Consider the following 25,190-nt stretch of genomic DNA (forward strand, 5'->3'; position numbering starts at 1 on the left):
ACAAATTTAGTAACATCAACAGCATGGAAGCTGGCAGAGTTGCAAAGCACATGACAAATCAATGACCAGGTTCCCACCCTCCTCAGAGGACAAGAAAAAACAGGCACAATGAGTTTACCAGTGGGACAGTGGTGGTGACAGGACAGGACACTGCCTGTGCTGGCAGACCCGGGCACAGGAGAATCGAGTGACTCTTAGAGCAGGTCCCAAGTGACCTGGCTTTGATCTGTCTCTCAGACCCACCTTCTTGCCTCATTGCAAGTCATTCATTTGAACTGACCAACTCTTCTATGGCACCCTCCCTCTTAGAAAATACACTTTTCCAATCTATTTCATCAGCACTTCTGTTCAGGCATCTCACTGACTGTGAAACCCTGCAAAACATCAGGAACAAGAGTCCCTTAAGCAGCTCTCCCCTCGATATTTATCTCCGATACTCTTCTTTGCCCTGCTTGCCTTCACAGCCTTAAAGTCACATTCATTTCGACATGCTCTGATCAGTGTTTTTACATACACACACGATATTACAAAGTGTGTTAATTATCAAGCTGGTCACTAATTCAGTTAGCATACTTTGAGCACACCAAACAAACAGATTCTGCCCTCAATATCTTGCATAAAGAACAACCCCCTCGCAGCCCTCCTTGGCCCTCACCACATGACAAGGCACAGAAAATGCAAAAGCACTCAGAAGCCAAGAATTGTCTTTTATCTCATCCCATCTTCAGACGCCTAACATCAGGTGGGGAAGGCTTTAACATATCAACTGAAAATTCATGAGATTGATGAAATAAATTATTTTGGTAGGTCAGTGTTAACTTCACTGCATGACAGATGGTTTTAATTTTTTCTTTTCCTAATTTCCAGAGAAAATTTGAGATATCAGGAGAGAAGACTTAAGTGAATTCTCTAGTTGCATTACTGTTTCTCAGAATACAGTGAAAATTTGAATAACAGTGTCCACTCATTTTCCCTCAAAAAAGCAATGGATCATATTCATCCATGATAAAAGTGAAATCAGACAGGTCTTATTAGATATGCCCAATGTCCAGATCAATAGTGAAAACATGTTTTGCTTTCTCACAAATTGCAGAAAGCAAAAACTGAAACATGAAAATGTATGCACATTCTTCAGGGAAGTAAGAGGACATAGCACCCAGGATTCTGCAGAAAATTTGGCTTACTTAGATGTAAGTCAAATTTAGCTTAGATGTGAGTCACAATTACACCTGTAGCTCAGGCATTTCATCCTACTATCTAGGTAGTATCTCACTAGTTGCTTGTCCTCGCCATGCTGAATCCCTGCTCAAGTCTGCCTCCTAACTGCACAGAACAGCTTGCAGCCTAGCACTGCTGTTTCCTGGGGCTCCCAAGATGGTAAAGGCATTCCTGCTGAGCTCTAACAAGCAGAGTCAATGCGCCCTCGAAGTCCTGATCAAAACAGAACACACTGAATTACATTGCCCATTAAGATACAAACTCCTATATTCAGAACAGAATACGTACTACTTAAAATTAAGGCTTATATTCTAGAGCAATGGGAAAAAAACCCCAACAAAATTCATATTTTTAGTATAATGTCAGTAAGCATGGAGCTGCTTGCTGAAGAGTAAAAAAAGGTACCTGGAGGATATGTATGGTGTAACGTTAACCTGAGTTTAAAAAAAAGGAAGAAAAATGGGTAAACATTGGATTTCCGTTCACTCCTATAATTCTGTGGGTTTTTAAGAAATGCCTGTTCTCCAGTGCCCCAGCTATCATATACTGCTTAAGTTCTGCAGGTAGGCAACCAGCCGAAGTGTTACAGGAAACACCCACACCAGAGTTTATCACTGACCATGAAAGTTCCTCCAATAGCTGCATGAAGGTCCGCCTCTCTAAGGTTTCCCGTTTTTGTCCTTCCACCCAAACTTCAGAAGCTCACTTTCATACCATCAATCAAGTGAGAGCTTTGTGCGTCAAATGAGGTAACAAAAAGTGTATCACCAAGGTCAAGTACTCAGCTTTACCTTCACACTTGTAACTTCAGTTTATGAAGATATTCCAGGGATATAAGCATCTTCAGAATTTTTCCAGGTACCCAAGTGATTATTCCTCTAAATCGTGCAAGAAAGTGGACAAAGGTATCTCTGATTACCTTAAGTTTGTTTTTAAATTACAAGATTGGAGAGAACTAGTCATTAGCTTTTAATGAGCAGCTAAACTATGTTAGGTAGAATTTTAGGATATTTACCTATAGTGAAAATACTAAGTAATCATGATAGCAAAAATTGATCCAAAGTTGCATTTTATTCCTGGATTTTGCTCTGTCCAAACATTACTGTTAAGGAAGTCAAGAGAGTTCTTCTGCCTTTACAACTGGACAGTTAAGTTTAAGATGTATAGCCATTTTCCACACCTAGTCACCAAAAATGTTAACCAGAAGCAAACAGAAAAACAACCTAATGTCAGGTTCTATTCTATGAACAAAGAACCCTGGAACAACAAGCTAATGAGACATTTCTGAAAGTAATATAGATGTTAACATTCCTGCAACAGCCCTTACATACAGTAAACTAAGCTAAGCTGCATCTGGAATAAGAAACAGGCAGGCAATGATCTAAAAATACTAATCTCCCTCCATTCTACAGCATGGAAAAGCAACTTGGCCAACACTTGCAACACAACCAGAAATGTGAGGAATGAAGCCTCCACAGCACAACATAGCAAAGGAAGAAATAATGTCATTCATACCTGCTAGGAAAAAAAGTTTAGAAAGGTCCAACAGCAATTGATAACCAGGTTTTCTTTTTAATTCCCCCAGTTACTTGATAATCTCTATATAGAGGCCATCCTTCCTTTGCAATTTACATCTAAATCTCCCATGCAATGGAGCTGTGTGTCAGTCAGATTACTCTTACAGAACTCACGCAAATATTTTAAGGGAAAACATAAAGCAGCTTAACTGTTCAGCTTGAACTTCTATGGTTACTTAGCACAGCATTTCAATACACAGTTGTACAACAAGTCACAGTTTACTGCCCTCTTCACCACCAGTTTTCTCGAGTTTAAATAAACAGACATTTGCTAGACGTGGTCTTCATGGACGGTTATCTGTAGTCTTCAGAACCATTACAAGACCTAAAGTTTTAAGGAAAAAAAAGAAGATAAAAGGAAGAAAGAAAACATCTATACCAGCAGAACAAGCATAGTTCTCCAAATATAGAAGCAGAGAGAGTGAGAGCACAAAGTTGCTCTGGGATCCAGAGATGGTCCTGGTGAACCAGGACTCCGTGGTCTGCTTTACAAGCAGGCCCAGCATCTCTCTCCTTTCCAGGGGCATGGAGGAGGAGGACGAAGAGGAGGAGGACGAAGAGGAGGAGGACGAAGGCTCCAGTCAGGATACGATTTTCAATCTATTGCAATCTCCAGAATGCAAGCCTATTCCCATGCTGCATGTTTTCCTTGTCACATTTCACAGACACCCTTCAAATTCATTCATGGACTCTTTGAGATCTAAAGTTCAGTAGTTTCCTTTACAAAATAATTTTCAGTTTGTGAGAAGGCCTGTTAATGCCACTCACAAATAACTAATTAGACCGATTGAAGCTGACTACACAAGGTGAGAATTAAGCCAAATCAGATGGGGCGACTTAGGTGCTGTCACTGAGGCACAGATGGGGAAAAAGAGCACCCTGCAAGTGCGTGAAGACTCTTAGATGTTAATCATACTGTTTGGTGCGATATAAGGGTCATAAGACAGCAGTGGTAGAACTGCCAGAGTAGCACATTCAAACAACTGACAGACTGAAACTCCTTGCTTTGTCCCAACATGAAAGCATGAGACTGTCCAAAAAAATCAACGCCCTTTGTTCCAAAGTTTGGTTAGATCAGTTTAGTTGCTGTACTGAAAATCCTTCAGCAGCCATAGCAAGTATCACTGTGCACAGCTAGCACAGCAAGAAGGAACCAAGAACAGAGGACTGGCACTAGGACATACAGTCATGAAGAACACTGAAATAATAGAGTGGCAATCCTACAACAGCCTAAGTTCCATAAAACACAGCAGAGTTCAATAAACAATATAAACACAATATTTTCTAATTTGACCTTCAGTGTGATTTTGTGCGCTCCATCAAATCTCTACACTGCCTATGACAAGAATATCTGTTCTGATGGCTGTATTCCACGGGTATGAGGCAACAGAGACAAAGCTGGGGCATCTGACAATAGAGACAGATGAGAATTTTGGAACCTAAAAAGGAATAGAAAAGACAAAATCATAGAATCAATTCATCCTGTGTTTCCACCAAAATAATCAGCAATTATATGGTAAACAGTGATAGTATTTAAAAATTAGTATTTTTAGATAATGTTAAGTTGAACTGCTGTTTTTCCAATCATCTTTGACTTTGAGAGACAACACTCAACTAATACTAGTCATAATTTTGCTATTCTAAAGACTAGATCTCTCAGCAGCTTTTTCACAACAGAAAAACCAAGGAATATATTTCTTCCTTGTTTAGTATAAGACACTTGGAATTTGTCTCAAACATATTTCTGTAGTGAAAGAAGGTTTCCTCACTTGGCATCACAATCTTTAGCAACCCCTCCTTGTAGTGCTTCTTACCAGTTTTTTTCACGACCCTCCTTATTGGCTTTAAATTTCCATTTTGCTTCCTTGTAGGTCTTCATACAGAAATGATCACACCTCCTTACCACTTCTCACCCCATCAACCAAGTCCACCTCACCTTTTTCTGCATCTCTAAGTAACTAATTTTGACATGTCTTCTACATGTGAAAATGCTTCTTATTTAGCAGGCCTGGCACTTGTCATTCATTTCCAGCTTAAAACCCACAAACCCTTTATTTAACATTAAGAAGTTGTCAGTTAACAGTCAGTTTTGACAGCTTTTACACTTAAACCTCAGAAATAAACACCTTGACATAAATCATTAGCACAACCTGCACGGTGACCACAGACACCTCAAAGCTGAAGTCATGCTGCCACCAGCACTGAACAAAGTATCAGAACTTACATACGGAGCAAGCAGAATGAACCAGGCTGAATAAACACACATTTCATCACTACACTATCACCACCAACCGATGATCTTCAACAATTTGCAATCCCATCCAGACTGCTACAGCTGCATGCTAAGTTTCAAAAAGAATCACTGGTCCACATCACAAGATGAGAATTGGGATTATTTCATTTGAATCGAGGAACTGAATTAGACTCCTAGAAAGGTAAACAAATTAATTTTATATTCATAAGTAACAAATCAATTTGAATCATCCCACTGAGCACTGCAGAAACTATACAGCCTCTTTAATTCAAGTTGAGCATGCCATTACCATGCCAGCAAGTCCCTCCCTTCTGATAGCATACAGCCTACTAAACGCTATTGAATTTTGGAAGCAGTGGTTGCGTCTATACTGAGCTGTAACTGGAAGCAACAGATCTCAACTCTCCTTGATTGTTCACAACACACATACGCCAAACATTCTGAAACTCCTCCTAAGGCAGGACACCGAAATACCGCTCCTGAGAGGCCTCCAGCGCAGCTCGCTCATCAGATCACTGAAGGCATTCCTAGGACAGCTACAAATCCTGTTTGCCCCAGTGACGCGCCTTGCACTGGCAGGCAACTCCCCACCATAATGGTGAGATTCACAACAGGCATACAGGGCACCATCAGTTTTTAAATATACCAGTATGACCACACTGTGTCTGGAGCAAACAGTGCACTGCGCAGCCCACTACAGAGGCCGACATGGGAATAGGTACACACGTCTGCCTAGTAAATGTCAGCCAAGGGATGCCAAGTGCTGTGCCACGGGGATGGGCCCCAACAGTTGGAAAGGAACAGCCACACCTGCACTAGGCTGTCTCACTGATAAGCAGCTCATAGGGAAGACGACCGTGCTGGAAACACAATGGCTGCATCAGTACTACCCTTGGGTATTGCTAACCAAATAATGTAAAGAAATATTTCTTCACTGGTGGCTCATGCACTTGCTTTGATTGTGCTGGTGGAGGCTGGTAAAGACAAAGTCTTATGCATTAGTTGTCCTAGAACTAGATTATCAACCACCTTCCAAAGCATACTGCAAAATATAGCTTATACTGCAGAAAGGCACCTACAATGACAGTAGTTCTAACCCCAAGATCGCAGGAAGGTATCAGGGCTTTACACAGACATTAGTTACTTTATGTGGTGGAAGTGTAATTACAGGGAAAAAGATCAGAACTCAGGAAACTGCTCAGCATTTTGACAAACTGAGCCACAAAATGCACACCATACAGTTTGTGCAGAAGTGTTGGCTCAGTTGCCTGTGTGACAGTTAAAGCTGGAATTTTCTTACCTATTTCACAGGGAATTGGAATAGTCTACATTAGAGGCCTATACTTAATAGTTCAATAAAAATATTCAAGCAATAAATACATGCCACTACAAGTTAGGAAGCGTCTAATCAAAGACCAGGAACCAGTGCTTGGTAAGACCTAGTTAGTTATTTCAGTATGACCTTTTTTTTTTTTATAAACAGGAACAATTTTCCTTACATGGTACCTGAATGAACTGGAATGCATTCAAAACCTATGCACAAACCAAGAACTAGAAAAGCCTACCTCACCCACTCCTTTGCATAAGTATCAGGATAGATATTAAATTTAAGAAGCCAAGCCGTAGTGTTTCTGTATCCATGAAATAAACAGTGGCCAGAAACAAGCAAGTTTATTAGCTACTTACAGAACACTTGCATTGCAAAGTCAATTTTAAAGAAAGCTGTATTTAAAAACATTTTTACTCATGTATGTTAAATGTGGTACAGTCTTCCCAAACTGGAGCACTGAGGTGCTCACGTTTGTTTACTTCCAAAAGAGGCTTAACTGAAGCATCAAATACAAGTCTGTTTAGCAGAAACTGTCATTTCCCACTCTCTAACAGGTTTTGTGTTTAGAAACAGAATACATACTACGCTATACGACTGCTTAACCTAGTCAATAGAATGCCATGATTAATACCATACTTAACTGCAAAAAAATCTCAAGTGTTTACAAGCAAATGAAGAGGAACGGTTCTTCAGGAAGATGAACAGCATACATATAAGACAAGATGATTTAGAGCAAAGTTTTCTATCTGCCAGTTAAAAGTTTAAAGCATCAATTTTAATCATTATTTAATTGGCTCTGTGTGAAGTTTGATCACAACAACTAATTTCCCAAACCTCTAGCATACAAGCATATTAGTTTATAAGCATAACGGTATCTGAAACCAGAATCCTTGTCTTTTTTCTACCGGCCTCCATTAAGGTGTCAGGTGACATAAGCAGGTCACCATGACTGTCAAGTTTCAATGAAAAAGGTTAACTGCTATTGTGCCACTCTGGTCAGGGACACTTCTTGTTCAATACAAGCTTCTCACAGAAGAATACTAGCTGCATTTTTCAAACGTGAAAGACAGAATTTCACTTCATGATGGCAACCAGCGATGCTAATCATAAACTGTATGTTATCATCAAGTTCTTAACAGTAGCACACAGTCAGGTACTTTGCTGCAAAACTGGTATTCATATGAGGCAGCATTCAATGATCTGTTTTTCCAAAAATCAGTTAAGTTACCCACAGTCTAAAATCATCATTCTATCCCTTGCAATGTTTCTCCTCTACAATGAGGAAGCTAGCAGGACTTGTAGAGGGTGAAGACAAAAGTCTGTATCTTAATAACTGGGTAAATTCCACCCATATTCTTCCTGAGGGACTTCAGAAAAGTATTATATGCAAGTTGCGAATCATCAAGTCAGCAACTTTTAGGGTCTAAATAGACTCATTAGGATTTGTCCAGAGCCATATAGGACATCAAATTAAACTTCTGTGCCAGGTTCCCACTACATACATAGCTTTTTCCAAGGTTGTAGAACTGTCTGAATGGCTGGATTTTGTAAAACCACTTTGAACTTGAACATGGTGTTGGCAGTTAATATTCTTCCTTAACAGAATCCTCCTGCCAGGGCATTCAACTATTCTTTTCCAAATTATTCCAGAAACACACTCAACATCCTACACATATTGCTCTAAGTGACAACAAAGTCCTCTGAATTAGCAAAGTCTTGAGTTCTACAAAAACAATAGCCAGTGGCAGAAGTAGCAAGATAACAAGACAAGCAAGAAGGTGGAACAGAAGGTAACGTATACAAGATCTAACTTGCGTCCTATCTGTAAAGGCTGAGTTAGCACAAGTGATTGGAGGATTACCATGTCCATCTCTGAGCACTTAAGAGCAGCAGTATTCTTTAAATCTAGGTTTTAAGTTTGTTACTAAGGAGCAGAAGAGAAGGACTCTTTAAATATATTTTCATGCTAAGTAAAATTGTTCTTTGGAAGAAGAGTTGGGGAAATAGCAGATCGTTTTCCTTTGTCTAAGAACTTCGCTTGAGAATAGTATTAATTCTCAAATCCTGCTAACGATAAAAGTCACAGATGTTACAGAAAAGGCCCCTATAATGCCCTTAATCCATCCCAGTAATAGAACTATTCTAGCTTTTGTTCCAACCTGATTTTAAAAATTCATAATTAATGTAGACAAAAAGGGAGGATTTTTTTAAGAGACGTATCTCACATTTAAAGTCACCAAATACAGTAAAAATCTCAGATCTTGAGTGGCCCATTGAGATCCATTGTAAGAGACATGGGCAGCATTTGCATTCAGATGTGAGGTAACTTAGGAAATCTACACAGTTCAGTGCTCATGCTTCACAGAAATCCCATCAAAATGGATCATTACTTAACCATGTGCTTCAGTGCCTGTGTCTTTTTCCAGAAAACCTCCCAAAGATCCCGGGAGTTCTACTACTGTGCCTAGTCAGACATGCTGTCATCTGAGCTGTGCGGTGCTTCTGAAGAACCAAGCCTACCCAGGACTCAAATCAGCAGGACACCACCTATTCCCAAGCATAGCCAATCATTTCCCAGGAGGAACCCAGTTCTTACATACATCTAGACGCAGAGAGCTCTGGATGCCAGGTAGTGGGCTTGCTAAAGCAGACACAGGAAATCCTTCTATGTTTTGTAGAAGAACAAAAATATTGACATGGGAGTGACATACACTTGAAAATGGCTGTTGAAAGTGGCTGTTGAAAAAGCACTTGGAAATCAGTATCCAGAAGCTGAAAGTAAGTTAATACAAGAGAAATTGTTCCTGTCTAATTGCAGGTTAACTCTTTTAGCCATACACAAGTCAGTGAAAAATAGGGCTAGCACAAAAGCACAGGCGTTCCAGTTTGAAAGTCAATTGGCCAAATAGCTGCTTAGGTCCTCAGTTACTGCACGCAATCATTTGACAACAGAGCTACACAGTATAGATTATTCCATATGCTTATTTTTGTTGGCATGGAAAACACCTTCATACCCTAAGAAGCCCTGACACAGCTGCACACTCCTCAGTAAGTCATGTGTTGGGAGAAAACACTGGTTTCTCCAATGTCACACAGTACCTTCTTTTACAATTTTGTATAGATAAGCCAGGGCTAGCAGACTGCTGGAAAGGAACAGGCACAAGAAATAGGAATTGTGAGAATACATGTCAAAGATGATTTATTTCACCAATACTTCACTATAAAGTGTTGACCATTTAAAGTTCATTCTTCAGTTTTCAAAACTCAAGGAAGATCCCATTATATGTCCTGTTAGAAGAACAGCTTCAAGATTAACTATGGATTCAAGACTATAGCATACTATTTACAGAATAAGTAATCTAAAAGCATTTAAAAAAACCCCAAATTCTAAACAGCAACAATTTTATTTATCATGTTTTTTACTATGAAAGACACTATGGGAAGGGGAAAAAATGTCATTTCTCAAGAAGCTGAGACTCAACCTAGTGGACACTGTCAAAAACCCCCAACTTTTCAGACTTCAGCTTCAAAACTGAAGAGCAAACTTGGACAGTAATAGCCCTGAGTCTGGATCATTTTGAACATTTCCCACCAGCATAAACAGGCACTGCTGTAGCAAAAGGTAGGTCCATCCCACCTATAATGACAATTCCCTTGTGCCAACCCCTGTACTGGTACAGCTGTGCAGTCAGCTAGGTTACGGTACTGATGTGGCTCACTGCACAAATGTTTGTGCTGCAGCAGACAACAGGAAAAAGCAGCCCCTTCTTCTCTTGTTCCCACTTTTTGATGGCAAGCTCAGTGAAAACTTAATGATCAAGACGTTGACAAAGAATACAGTCACAAAGATTGACAAAAAGGTGCCTGTGAATCATTTGCATGTACATGGAGGAAGAAGAAAAACCTGAGAAGAACTATGTATTTCAAGATCTTCCCTCTTTATTCGGGTAAAAGCCATTAGTCAAAAGGAGTGATGCAGGCTGCTTAAGTTACCTAACCTGATACCTGTAGCTAAAAAAGAAAAATCATGACTAGATACTGGAAATGTCAATATATGCTTGTATCTGGCAATCCAGCATCATCTATTGCATGTTTAAACAGCGTCTCCCTGGACTAATTTTTTTAATGATGACTGACATTCACCACTACTTGCCACCAGAGAAGCGTGTCAGAATGCAGTGTGTTGCCAGAAGCATTATTTGTGATGCAGTTCCAGAAAATCAATACAGTATTCAACCACTGTGCCGTTACTTTGCAGAATGAAGCAGACATTAATACCACTACCAGAGCTCTGTGTAGATACAACAGAGCCCAACACTGCATGGTGCAAGGCTCAGGTGGCATAAAACCACAGGTCCCTCTAGGCTTCTCTCCCCTCTAACCTCCCTGTCCCGAATACAATACTGACTTTGGTGGATCTCACATGGCCCAGTCTTGGAAAAAATAAAACCTAAAATACTCACAACAGAATGGGGAAAAGAAACCTGTTATCAAAATTAGATCTACAAGCAGGTTTTTTCATAGCACAATGCTTCCACACCCGTTGCACCTTACCTTTAAGACTGAATACATATGAAAAAGCCTTGCAGGGAGAACAGTATGAAACCCTGAACTAGAAAGCATGCTCTTGCAAATTTATTTTTTTTTTTAATTTTTTTTTTTTTTTACAGAAGGCTTTCACCCAAGTAGGGCTTTTAAATTCACACTTCAATCTAACATGGTATCTTAAAAAAACCCAAACAAACAAACAAACAAACAACCCCCAGAGATGGATTGATTACTCCAATTTTTGTTTTCACTTTGAATAATACAGGATACTTTGTGCCTTTGTTCATTGCTACAGTTTCCTGTTACTAAGACTAAAACCATACACTTGGGAAGCCCAAGATTTTTCTCAGGTGCAGGACTGTCTCAGATGCAAAGAGCACATTGTTCAAACACAAGCACACTTAATGTCTGTTTGCATATATATGCATATACTCATGTGAGTTCCATTCCAGATCTGGTCTCAGCCTCATTGGGTATCTCTACACCACACCTGCTCCCTTGCTAAGCACCTCTTAGACTGTAACTTCTGGACTAGAAGAGGCATCAGCTCTTGGTACTTAATTTAGGCCTCAACAGCTTCAAAATTAAAGATATTTAAAAGAGTAGAAGAACTAAGTTTCTAACCTGTACGAAGTGTTTGCATTGTTTAGATGGTCACTGATCTGGAATACACTGCAAAACCATAGGCTCAGCTAAAATGATGTCCCAGGCACCTATACTAATGAGAAACTACTAGTAAATCAGTGTTACTTCACAAGGTAATGCTCTTCTCTTGGTAGTACTGTAACGCGTAGACATAGATTTGGAAAACTGTGATTTAAAGAGTGATCAGCTAAGAGCTTTAAATCAAATTAGAGTCTTAAGAGGCAATCATAAAGAATAAATGTTTTCCAACAAAATTCCCATGAAAGCAGTATCTGAATTCTACTTATTACTTTTACTAACTAGCAGGCAGAAACACTCTAATGCCAGTTAGGTGTCATTCCCTCCCCCAATTAGAAGTGCTGGCCTATTACAGTATTTCAACCTACTGCAATCTCTATGCTTCGAGACTGCATATTTCCTCGAGTATTGGCTCGACATCTGTTTACGAGTCCTGCAAAGATTAACAGGAATTGTGGTAGGCCAAGCACTGGGAGAGAGAAATCACAAGAACACACACACACACAAAGTATTTATCTGATGTTTGCTTGAGACACTGAGAATAAAAATAATATCAACATGATGAATGTGAAGGACTTAAACGTTTGTTTTCAGCAGAACTAGGATTTCACACAAACAGCTGGTCTATTTAATGTTTATAATGCATGGAAATAAACAGATCGATCGCAAGCTTAAGGCATCACAAATACCTTCACTAGATCAGCATGGAAATCATCCCCCATGGTGTTCAGGACACTCTTTTATGTGTTGCCAGGCTGGAAGAGCTGATTTAGATTTCTCATGCTTATTTCATGGTCATAAAACTACTGTGACAGAAGACAATTTAAGCATGGTAGAGGTCTCCACACATTGTTGCCTGATAAAGTAGTTCATTAACAATTTCAGGCTGATTTACATATAGTCCACCTGTCTATACCTTACTAATTTTTTTTTTTCAGATAATCAAGTTTTGTGGGTGTTACCTATAGTAAGTAATGTTGAATTAGTTTTGTTACACTCTCCACACTGCTACGGAAGACAGCATAAACTACTTTGCTGCCATTGCTTTCACACAATAAGCATCTCATTTTACCCCTGAGACAGTAAGATGGCCAGGAACTGCAGTAACACTGAACTACTGCCAAGAAGCGGTACCTTCTGCTCTATTATCTGCAGTATTTCTGTGTCAGAGTAGCACAGCTGATGGAACTGTTGCTAAGACGAAGTTTTGGGAAAGGTATCACTAAGCCTTGTGGGAGGGAAAAAGACAGGTTAAAGAACCTGAGTCAGGTCAAATTCAACAGTCACCAATGCTTCTGGCTCCCAACAGCTCTATAATGATCATGTCTTGTTACCCAGCTAGAGAAAGGAAAGTGAAAAGTTTAAGGACAAGTCTGTGGTTTGGAAACACCTGAAAAAGCAAGTCAACAGGCAGCAAACCAAAACCATTTTCCACAGCAAGATTTGTCTATCCCGTATGTTCAAGCAGTATAGGCTTTCACATATTTTTAGATTCTAAAGCTTCAAATGGGCTTTGTAAAAACTATTGCATCCTGCAGTTTAGAATTTGCATGATTTTTCAATTCCCCTACAACTATAGTATCCTCTCCTCAAAATGGGACCCTGCATTCCTAGTGCTTTAAAGAAATGCATTTGACTAACTCCCCATGCTTCAAAAAGGCTAAGAGCTGGGAGTGGATCAACCAGCAACAGACATATTCCTGACTGCCAAATATTAAATACTTATTTCTACTTATGCAACTACAATGCTAATAAGTACATCCTAAAATACTCATCTTCCACAATGTTATCCAGCCAACTTAAGAACCCTCATACTCTGCTATCTCAAACTGACACATATCATAACCACCTTTATGAAGATAACATACTAAATATAGTCCAACAAAAGTGAAGAAAAGCTGAAGTCTTTATAAAGACACCTTGATTAACGTGACATGACAGAGACAAGCACATCTTACAGAAGTTTATACCTTGTAATTCCTTATCATTCAGCAAGAGCGAAAGGAAAAGCTAGTAAGACAAATTTGGATACTTGTCCACAGCACAGAAGGCAATAAAGGAAAGTAGTTATGGAGAGACTACCCAGTAATAAACCAGGACTTAATGCAAGAAATTAAGTTTAACAGGACACTAACTTCTCACCCCTACCAGAATTCATGGCTGTGAAGCTTCCGCACCATGTCTGGCAAGAAGTGCATTCATTTCAGACTAAGTAATGACTGCCTCACAGTTCACAAATACCAACCTCTAACCCCCGTGCCCCCACCTAAAAGTAAAAGGAGTACCAATGACCAGTAAAACATGGTGATGGTTTGCAGCTTTAACATGGAATTTACCTGGTCGATGTATACAATAATCTAGGCTACCAATATACATCCTGAGTATGTTTACTTAAGGTCTATTTCTTGGGGCTTTTTAATGTAATCAAACACCTCTGCTCAAGGAAGACTGGTTGCGCAATACTGACAAATGCTATATTTCTCAATACTGGGAATACAAGAGAGACATGTTATGAACTAGGACAGAACATACTGAGGTCATCTTATTTACAGAAAAATCCATGTTCTCCTATGAAAGAACACTGTATTCTGTGTGGTCAGCCCAACAGAAGGGCCTGCACAAATAAATGGCTGTATCACTCAACAGTAACTATTGATAAGAATTTGTCTTTATGCAACAGGGATGAGGAACTAGGAGAGGAGAGACAGACTGGCAGGCAGAGAAGCAGGAGTGGGCATCCTATGTGCCTGGCATATACAATCCCCAGGGCCCGATTAATTTACCTTCTCCCATGAGATGAGAGACACCCAGAGACATATGGGATACAGCATTAAGAAGAACATCTCCTGAACTACTGCACCCTATAGACAATTCTCCAATTTCAAATTTCTCAAAATAAATATTTAACAGCAGCACTGGCCCAGAGACCTGTCACCCACAGCTTGGCATCTCCCACATACACAGTGCCTAACTACCTGGGTTGCCTTATGGTATTCAATGCGCCAAGCAGACTGAACTACACTGGCAGAACAGTGAATTCTTCACTGTAATAAATCAGACTAAGAAAACCACTGCTGGTTTGCAAGCCAATTCCTCTCCCCCATCTCAAGTCTTCTGTGTTCTGACCATTGGAACAGGTAAACTCTCCACCAGCCAGGTACTACAAGCTCACCGTACAAGCTTAAGCAGGATAGTGGTACCCATTAAATGCTGAATATAGTACACAGACCCTCATGTGGCAAGGTACATGGATTATTGACCATTTTGCAACTTGCTTCTGGAGCACTCAATTTTAAGATTTTAGTAGAGTATCAGAAGACTAGTTTTACAACTGCAATGTTAACAGTCAAGCACACCTTCGTCTAGAAACACTCCGAAATCCATGGGCAACTGTGTTTAGATGTTAATACAAAACAGCTACTGAATCAAGGCCTCTGCTCTGAACACCAGCAAATGCCTGATGCTTAACACAGACCCACAGAGTCAGTGCAGGCCCTGGCTTGGAAGCGTTTGCTCACATTTAAAGAGCAGGGAGCTTACCAGTAACACATACCTACATTTCTGGTTTTGTCCACCTTGTTAGAAGATGGTCTGCAAAGGAACTCTATATTGCAACACCCCGATGTGTACTATCTAACGAGTCTTCAAAATCTTTGCCAGCAAGTTTCATCTTCTTAACCTCAATGTGCCAAGATACTACTTGAGTCATCACACCAACAACTCCAGTATTTAGGATTATTTCAACTCCCTCTCCAGAAATGGATTTGTACTGTTCGTTGAGAAACTCTGACACTAAAACACCAGCAATACCGGAGCTGATGAAATGGGGGAGTCTTTTTTTTGTTTAAGTTAAGTTTTTGTTTTCAGAAATGCTCAATTTAATTCCAGAGAAAGAATGTTTACTCCTCTTAAACAGTTCTCTGTGTTTATTATATGATATGCTTAACTGATGTACCTACAAACACTATACTGATTTTAAACAAATGAGAGGCTTTCCATTATTTGAATTTGAAAAGCTACATAATTCTGTGTCTGTTTAGCAGTTGCAAGAATATATCCCCAAAACATTGTAATATCATTTAGCCTTATAGCAGGTTTTCGAAACACATTATCACTTTCTTGAATATGTAGATAGCTGCAAGCTTGGGTTTATTCTGTTTGGATTTTTTTTTTTTTTCTTTTTTAATGGAAGGGAAGACAACAGGAAAATAAAAGCTAGCCTAAGAAGTCATTCCTTCCTACATCTGGTACCACGAACCCCAGTGACTAGGACAGAGCCAAGGATGCAGCTGCTACCACACCGGTGACATGCTAGGAAGTTAATAAATTGGAGAATTCCAAGTGTCCTTAACAGGCTTGAGGAAAGATACGCTTTTAGCTTCCGCACTAATACACCAATTTCACATCTGAACTCCTGAATAACCAAAATACATAGGCCATGATTTGTAACTTCTATACTCTGAACTACATCATAAAGCCTTAGAAAACCAGCATCTTGCTCCTGCATTAGAAGTCTGCCTCCACCTTGCAGTCAGCTGGACCATACCAGGCTTCTGTTGCCTCTGAACACGGATGAGTCTCCGCTCCACTGAGAGCCCGGCAATAGGGATAATTTTTTCATCTCACTATACAAATTACTAAGGACACAACCGTGGAAAGTTTTGACAGGTTACCTACGTCCCTCTTTTATCCCCTAATTTAGATGCAATCAGATTCACTTTAAAGATTTTACTCCTTCTCATTTCCTCAAAGCTTGTCCCAGCTTGCTAGAGGACCTGCTGTAAAGCAGGTTTCCTTAGAGCCTCCTTCACTTTACTGGGAAATTCACACGTTGCTTTATACCCTCTGAAGACTCCGGAGGAGTGAAAACGAGCCTTCGCAGCTTTGAAGTTTCGCCTTGCCACACCGAGCTTAACGCAGCCGTTTTCAGGACTGACCGTCCCTCAACCCGCCGGGGAGGGTCCCCACGGCGAGGATCTGAAAGCCAAGACGGCTCTTCCCGCGATCCGACGTGGCCACGCCGGAGGCGAACCTCTGCGGATGGCGGTGCGCCCCTCAGGGAGCGCACCGCTCCTCTTCCAGCGGGCTGATGCACAGCGTCGATGGCAGCAGGATTCCTGCCCCCGGCGCACCCCGCCACCACGACCGCTCACCTCCGTGCGCGCCCGCCAGCGCCCGCTCGCTCGCGCAGCCACGGCTCCCGCCGGCGGCCGCTTCCACCCCCCGCCCCGGCACCAGCCCGCCGGCCCCCGCGAGATCCTTACCCCATGGCGGCCGGCGGCGCCGGGCACCGGCGGTGCCGCGCGGGCCGCGTCCCCGGGGCGCTCCTCGCCGCGCCGGCAGCTCCGCAGCCCCGTGGCGGCGGGCCGCTGCGCTGGGCTCGCCGCGCCGCGCAGGCCCGGGGGGCCGCGCCGCCGGCTCGCAGCTGCCGGGGCCGAGCGGGGCCGCCCGCGCCCTAGGGAGCGCCCCCCGCGGGCCGGACTCCCATGGCCGCCGGCCCCGCCAGGCGCCCGCAGGCAGCGGCTCCGGCTCCGGCCCCCGGGCGGGCGGGCGGGCGGGCGGCGGAGGCGGCGGCGGCTCCGGGGGCAGACGGGTCCCCTCCTGCGGGCGGACGGGGAGGCCCTCGCCTTCTCCGCGAGGGGCTGGCGGCGGCTGCGGCGCTTCTCGCCGGGACGTGAGCGGCCGCCGAGGGCTCCGTGCGCCTCAGAGGCGGAGCGGGATGGGGCAGGCGGTGCGCGCAGGGCTCCACGCCGCCGCTCCCCCTAGCACTCCCGCCGGCAGCGTGGCGGGCACCGACGCATTCTCCCGAGGAGGCAGAGCGAGCCGCGGCACCGGCGCTGGCATCGGGCTCCCGGCGTGAGGCGGCTGGCGGCGGGCTGCGGCCGCGCGTCGCCCGCGGGCGCCGGGGCGCCGCGCTCCCCCGATCCGCCCGCCCTCCCACCCCCGGCTGCGGAGATACGGGGCGCCGCTCCTCCTTCCCGCGGCGGCGGGCCCGCTCCTCGCCGTCACGCCTTCTCCTGCGGCGAACGGGCGGGCATCGTGCTGGGGCGCGGCGGGTCGGTCACTGCCAGCGGGCGGCGGGAGGGGCTGCCGCCGCCGAGCCCGCGCTCCTCTGCGGCGGGGCCGCGGGCTCAGCCCCGCCGCTGGGACGGAGGGAGGGAGGGAGCGATCGCCGCGTCAGGCGGTGCCCGGCTGCTCCGGCGCCCAGGAGCCGCTGCCTCTGCCCGCTCGCATCCCCCGCCTCCGCCTCACACCTCCGCCACCGCCCGCCCGTCCCCTCGCGGTGGGCAGGCGCAGCCGCCGCGCGCAGCCCGCGCCTCCGTCCCGCTCCTCCGGGGGGTGGGGGGGGGCGGAAAGGAAGGGAAGGGAAGGGAAGCGAAAGCAAGGGCCGGGCCGGGCCGGGCCCTACAGTCCCCCGCGCGCGCCGCCGCACGCCGCTCGCCCTCTCCTGCTCGCGGCGGCACCTGCTCGCTCTGCCTCCATCCTCCGCCCGGGGAGCTTTAAATAGCACACGTCACCGCGCTCCCCTACGCACCGACGTCACGCACCGCTCCCGGCGCTGACGTCACCGGAGTGCGGGGGATGATGTCAGAGTGGTCCACGCCGCCGGAAGCTCTTCTATAATAGGGAATGGCGGCGGGGGGGGAAGAGCGGGGGCCGGGGGGGGGGGGGGGAGGGTCTCGGGGCCCGCGGCGGCTCGGCCGCCTCCGTGCGCCTCCTCGGTGCGCCGCCGGCGGCCGGGCCGCCTCCTCCCGCCCCCGCCCCCTGCGGCGCCGTCTCCACGGTAACGCCGCGCGCGCCCGCCGCCGCGCCCCGCGCCCGCCCCGGCGGTCCGCCCCGCGGCCCGGTGGGGAGAGCCGGTGTGAGCCCTCCCGAGCGACCGGGGGGGTGGGGGGGGGCAGGCAGCGCGGAGGCCCCAACGGAGCGCGGCTGCGGCAGCTTCCCAGCCCTCTGCCCCGGGGGTGGGAGCGGCAGGGCGCCCCGCTCCAGAGGCAGCGGGTCCCCGTCCGAAACGCATGCCTGCGTCCCCCTGCTCTGCAAGCCCTTCAAACCCGACAGCGTTACCGGCTGAACGGGAAGGACACACAGCAGCCATTCGGAAACTGCCCGTACAAATGCAGACGCCAGCACGTCCATGCTGGCAGCACTGCAAGGTAACAGCCAGCACGGTGAGCTTGCCAGATGCTACTATTTTTGGCTCAGTCCTTCCATCGTGCCAGGCAAACAGATAGCGTGTGTTGCTGCTTCGAACTCGGCAGAGTAGCCCAAGCTCCAGCACCACCTACTACCTTGCTGGGCACCTACCTCATCTAAGGTTTAGCAAATACTTTCATTAACTCTCCCAAGTTTTCCCAAACTGATAAACGTTAGGTGTAACTGCTCCTACACAACGTCAATGGTGGAATGTGTGGCCCAGCCCCTTGCTACTTGTAGGACCACTTCTGGTATTTTCATGCTATTTTCCTGCTTAAGCGATGCTGTAGCCACCAGAGGCGTATTAAACTATAACGAGCGCAAGGGGGAGATACCAGTGCGATACCAGATGTCGATTCCCACATAAAAATGGGAGAAGACCCAAGTTTTACCAATGGATGTTACGGCACTGTAAAACTTGACAACACCAACAATGGCACGTTCGCATCTGTTGCTTTAACGAAAGGTTGGTTGTCCTCTCATAAGATCCCTACTACCTGGGACCAAGTGCATCCCAGAAAGAGGCTGGAATGAAAGACAGCAGAAGGATTCCCCCAACAATCTGATCTCCCCAGAGTAAGCACAGAAATTTTCAAAAGTTATTTTAATTCACACATGCATGTGTTGTACAGATCCTTGCTTCAACACTTTGACCTATACAAGCAATCAACCCTGGGAAGAAAGATGACAAATTAAATATCAAGGGAAACCTTCTCCAAACAAAAACAAGTGTAAGAAACCAAGCATGAATCATTCCTAGCAGTAGCAGCAAGGTAGACTGCCTCACAAGGGAGAAAACAACAGCTTCCTCAGTTTCCTATTTCTCAAACACTACCTCATAACCTAAAGCAAAGGCACTGAGCTACAAAAAACTTCAGACTTGAGTGGCAACAGTATAAGGTTTGTTGTGGGTAATGCTTGGAACATGCATAGTTACAATGAGGCTGCATTACTTCTCTGGACTGCCAGTGTAATTTCTTGGTTGGGTGTCACGTGCGAACTCTGAAATATACGAAGCTCTATGTAGTTTCCACTAAAAGTCAAATTAGATGTATCAGTAAAACTGTTTGAGGCAGTCCCCAGTGTTGGTGGGGGAAAGATGAAGATCCACAACAGTTTCTTTTTTCCATAGAATAAGAATGATAAGAGTGAAAGAGACTATGATCAGAAATAATGCAGACTAGGCAAGCATAAACAACACACAGCTTATAAATGTATTCCTTAATGTCAAGTAGCTAGGAGTCGAGACTCACTAGCTTCTGAAGTCCCACATGACATTTCGCATGCCCTGATGGCAGGTCAAGAGCAAAGAAACTAAGGCTTTAAATCCACATATGAGTAACTGTTGCATCAGTTTTGTTCTTTCAGCTCAAGCTCACACAGTAATGCAAATGCTTTAGTATTTCATTATGTCCACAATATTTTGTTTAGATGTCACAGAGATGGCTCCATCTGCCTCTGCCTTTCATCTTGTTCACATAATTTGGTTTGCATCAAGTATGTTTTCTCACTGTACCGGTGCAAAACCAGAAATCCCTGAGACTGAAAAGAAAAAAATGTAAAAGAAACCAAACACACACTGAGCCCGGGGGGAAAGAATTGTGTGTTCACTTGAGAATCAGAGGTGTGAACAGATTCAGGGGCAAAGAAACACCATCTCCAGAACAACCCTGTCTGGGATACCAAGAGTGTCTTTACTGACTTGTGAAATGCCCTATACATTTCATGGCCCTCTATAAGTAATAAAATACGAGTACTGGGACAGGTAAGATCCTGGATTGGGGAACAGAGCTGTAGGGACAAAGAAAGCATCACTCCAAGTAAATCTCATGGTTCATCTTTTTCTCATCTTAATTCTTCATTTAAACAGTGTTAATTGATTATTACAGTTAAATTTAGAAGCTCCACCTAACTGATTGCTTTCCTTCCATACTTATTGTTACTGTTCCTACAGGTCTGACAGCTTTCTCTAAGCCTTAAGCTTTGTCTCAATTACACCCTTTTACAATTTTGATCAGTTTCCACATTGATTTGGTTAAGTTAGAATTATTTGTCTTGTGGAAAAAGCCTTTGTATATGCTTGCTAAGCTTACTGAAATCACTTCTCTGTCTTACCATTCCCCATATTAATGTATGATACAAAAAACATGGTGACATACGTCAGCTAAGGCTGAACTGTACATGCGGGTACAAAGAAAGCAAGCTAGGCGATTAAATCATAGACATTAACAGGAAAAACAATACACAATCACCTCATCTTGAAGACTAGGGTGATATAACATAGAGAAATTTAATAGTGATGACAAGAGGCTCAGCTCTAAGTTGGTTGTTTTGGTTTTTTACCCATTATTTTAGAACATTTTTTTGTCTATGGCACTCTGACAGAGGCAGTCTTGAGCTGTAGAGCTGCCTGATAGAAACTATCAGCAGCCAGTGGCTGTTACTTCACAAAGATACCAAGCAATGCCACCATCAAACAAGAGACGGATGGCTGCAGGCAGGGCAGAGCACAGGTTGGTGCAGGAGAAAGACTGTTGTTTGCTGCTTTGAAGTAGCATGTTCCTGGCATATATATTCACAGCCAACGACTGAGCTGCCAAACCCTGTTCTGACACCCTTGCCCTGAACGGCCAGCCAGCTGAGGCAACACCTGTAAACTTGGCAGCAGTATCAATACTTCTGAAAGGAGTGTTGGGTTGAACCTCCTGGTGGGATACCTGTAGATGGAAAAAAACCCAGATGGCTGCGCTGTCTGAATCTCAAGCCTGCTGAGTATCCACATGGGCCACTGCCCAAAGTCCTGGAAGAGCAGCAGAACAGAGCTGGAAAAGCAAGAAGCACCGCAACAGTCTGTGTTTTGCCTAACCTTCCATGATACCTCTGTTTCCTCCATGCAAAACCAGATCTGTACCAGTTGATCGCACTTTGGTTAGGAGATACCATTGCCACAGAAAAGACAAACGTGCTTGTAAGAGACAGGGAAATCCCATTTCACTGCATAAAGCACTGAAAAGATTTGAACTGCAATCCCTTGTTCAGCTCTAGTCAGCAAGGGAATTCTAGCTGCACCAAAATCAGAGAGAAACTCTAATGTTTAGGGAACCTCAGAACCATTATGTGAGAGTAGAAAAATAAAAATTGGTTTGTTCAGTTCATCAAACTAAAATCCAATGTGACATGCTATTGTGCTCTCCAAATATTCAGGGTGAGGCTAACACAAGCAAGGGAGCAAAAAGAACTATTAAACGGCTGAAGAATAAATTAGCATAAATCTGCTATAAATACTTTTTCCTGGCACTCCAAAGGTTGTTGATCTTCAAAAGTAGCCTTCCGAAATAAGGACTGGGTGCAAAAGAAACACTGACTCAAAAGTAATCACCGCTGTCAGCCATCACTGCCTCCATGTGGGAGGAGGTGAAGATAGCTGGAAGGATAGAGACATCCTTCCTCTGGTAGCTTGCAGCCTGCAGACACTACTTCCTCCAAGGGCTCTGGGCTGGGGTACTACTGCTGCTCCCTTCTATCTGCTGCTGTTTGGTTTAATACCAGATGAGTGTAAATTCCAAAATCACTAAGGAAACTGAGGATGTTTATTCTCTTCGAAGACGAGGGAGCCAGCACCTCACACTTCTCTCACTTCTCATCCATTGCTGCTATTTAGTGTCTTTTCCTTCCTCCTACTCCTTTATGCCTTTTCCTTGCCCTCCTTTCTCCTGTCTCATCACAAATCTCCCCCTCCACACACATGCTTCTTTCAGTGAGTGGGATCACTCCTCCACCATTTTCCCTTGCAGGATCTGCGTTTAATTTATAAATGAAGCAGAGAAAAGAGAGGAAGAGAGTAAATGGCATCCTCCTTCCTGAATCCAAGGTTTCTGTCTGCATTTTCATCAGACTAGAAACATCATCACTGTCGTATCAGGTGGGCCTGAAGGAATTCTAGAGGAATTTACATTCACCATTTTTTCTCCTGGAATTGAAGAAGAAACCTAAGCGTTGCCTTATATTCAAGTAAATGTGGTACTCTCAAACTAAGACTAGATTTGTTTTTGAAAGCAGCTGTATGACATAATTCCCTGAGATGCCTTATGGTCCAACATTTCTAACTCTGTCCTGCTGCCAGTGAATGCTCGTTTGCCGGCACCCACTTCCAAGATTTCATTGTCTTACCACCAGAAATAGATTGCACATCTCCTACATAGCTCTGTGGCACTATACCCCTACAGGAATTTCTTAAAGATACTGAGCCCTGAGTAATGCTTTCATTTCTTAGTCAGGTTTATCAGTGGCTGTTATTTCCTACAGTGTTTTTTCTGACCATACGGAAAGAACAGTTTATGCCAGTAGACTGATTATGTCAGCTTGTCATTTCTGTCTAATTACTCCAGGTTTATCTAGATACATCATTCAGTTTTACTTCCCAAAATCCCTGCAGATATTTTTGCACTTTCAGCTGAAAATGATAAAAATATTGTAAAAAAAACCGGTGTCTTTTTTACTTACCAGTTTTGAAATGTAGCAATAGAGCCATTGTGGATCTGAAACCTAACCAACAGCATTCCTTTCTTGGCAAAATTGTACTTGCACACAATGAGTCTTCTTTTCTACTGCATCCTCTGTGGATCACATCTGAGAAATCACATACTGATAAAGAAGTTTTTTAAGTCATATTTACATTATAGACAATATGGTCTGTGTTTTCAGAAAGAGTTAAGTCATAGCAATCATACAGCATTTTTCTTTTTGATCACTCCTGCCAAACCAGACCAAGCTGATTTCTAATAGAACTAACGGATTCCAAACATCACCCATGATTTCTGTATCCATTCTTCCTATCTTTGAAATAATAGAGTAGTATTTTTATTTCTCAGGGTCTGAAAGCTTGTAGTGTATGAAGTACGCATTCACTAGTGAATACGAGGTTGCCTTAGAATAATTAGCTTCTAGTTTTAGCACTTCTTCTTTCCTACTTATTTTTTAAAAGTTCCTGTAGATGTTCTAACAATAGAATCTGTGAATACTTGAAGAAACTGGTTCATTTTCTGCCTGAGTTTTCCTTCTTAGAGTTTTTCTGATAGTTTGAAAGAGTCATATTTGGAGAAAATTATGGTATATTTCTGTAAATCCTTCAAGGAAGAACATCCAGGATTTCCAACTATTTCCACAGAGTTTCTATGTTTCTGGACTTCAGCTGCTACCAAGAATGAAGTCCTAGCATATACAAAGTTTTTTCTCCATGTGAGAAAATTTTGATCAAGCTTTGAGAAGCACTAACATTGTCATGTTGTGAAGCAGAAAATTGAAATTTGGCCATAAACATTCTGAATATAATTTTTTCACTTCTAGTCTTCCACTCCTCTGGCAGGTCAGTCCAATTTACAACACACTAAACTTTGAAAAAAAATCACTTTTCACACACACTTGGGAATTTACAAATCTCTGAAGATTGCTCCAGTACCATTCTGCAGCTGAGGCTTCAGAGAGAAGACAACTTTTAGACTAGGACCAGCCTGACAGAAAGTCAGACCAGCTTTTCACATTATGGGAAAACAGAAGTCCAAGTGAAAACCATGACTAAGGACTAGAGAGAGAAATGGCAGGCAAAGGAGTGGGAACCAGTGAACCAAGAATGACATAGAGATCAGATAAAGACCCTGGGCTAAAATCAAGTAAGAGAAGCTTGAAAAACATAACAGGCAGGGAAACTGATTGAATTAAATCAGTGGGATTCCCCACTAGGATGAGGAAAATCTAAGCTGGAGGGTAGAAGAGAAGCTTCAGACTGGTAGAGCAGTGAAAAGAGAAGTCTGATGTTTAGAAGCTGGAACTGGCAAGTCAAAGATAATATAGACCAAAGGAGTCAAAAGAGGAGAGGGTCAAATGGGTTGTGATAGAGGGGACAGAACTGTTCAAATCTGTCCTGGTGCAATTCATGTTTGTTCAAAGAGCCACTGAATAGTACAGATTAGGAGTGTAATGGATACCACACTAGAACAGTCCACCTACCCCTTAGTCTGTCTCAAAAATTGAAGAAGAAGCAGCAGCTATGAAGGGACAGCATGCAAGCCTGACCACTTACAGTCATTCTTTCACCTTGTAATTCCCCAGCATCTGCAACAATTATACTAAGAAAGTTATCAAATCTTCCTTTAAGATAGAGAAGATGAAACCCAAGAAAATAATTTGAATTTTCCTTTTTATGGCCAAAAGTCATGTTCCAACCTTTCATAAAATCAAGCACTTAAACATTAGTAATTACTTGTAGGCTATGATTTTGCAGAAGTTTGCATTGACACAGAGCAGTCAGTGGTATTTAATGGAGTCCTATACTAGATTGACTAATGTGTATCAGTTTTAAGATCTGAGTTTTCCTATTTCTTCTCCTTCAAAGTACTGTTTTGTTAAA

At 43.5% G+C, this 25,190-nt stretch overlaps 1 protein-coding gene across 3 annotated transcripts in view; it reads right to left on the reverse strand.

Moving 5' to 3' along the window:
• HOMER1 (homer scaffold protein 1) overlaps window positions 1-18,217 on the reverse strand; it is a 92,421-nt gene extending 74,204 nt beyond the window's left edge. For 2 of the 3 annotated variants that reach the window (XM_049794434.1, XM_049794435.1), the window contains exon 1: window positions 16,855-16,942. In XM_049794434.1, coding sequence (XP_049650391.1) covers window positions 16,855-16,859 — 5 coding nt within the window. In that variant the 5' untranslated portion in view covers window positions 16,860-16,942. Of the gene's footprint in view, window positions 1-16,854; window positions 16,943-18,125 lie in introns of those variants that run through there. The other variant, XM_049794436.1, reaches the window with a different exon arrangement.
• Between the last annotated feature and the right edge of the window lie 6,973 nt (window positions 18,218-25,190).

This window comes from Accipiter gentilis, chromosome Z (genome assembly GCF_929443795.1).
Source record: "Accipiter gentilis chromosome Z, bAccGen1.1, whole genome shotgun sequence".
Lineage (NCBI taxonomy): Eukaryota > Metazoa > Chordata > Aves > Accipitriformes > Accipitridae > Astur > Astur gentilis.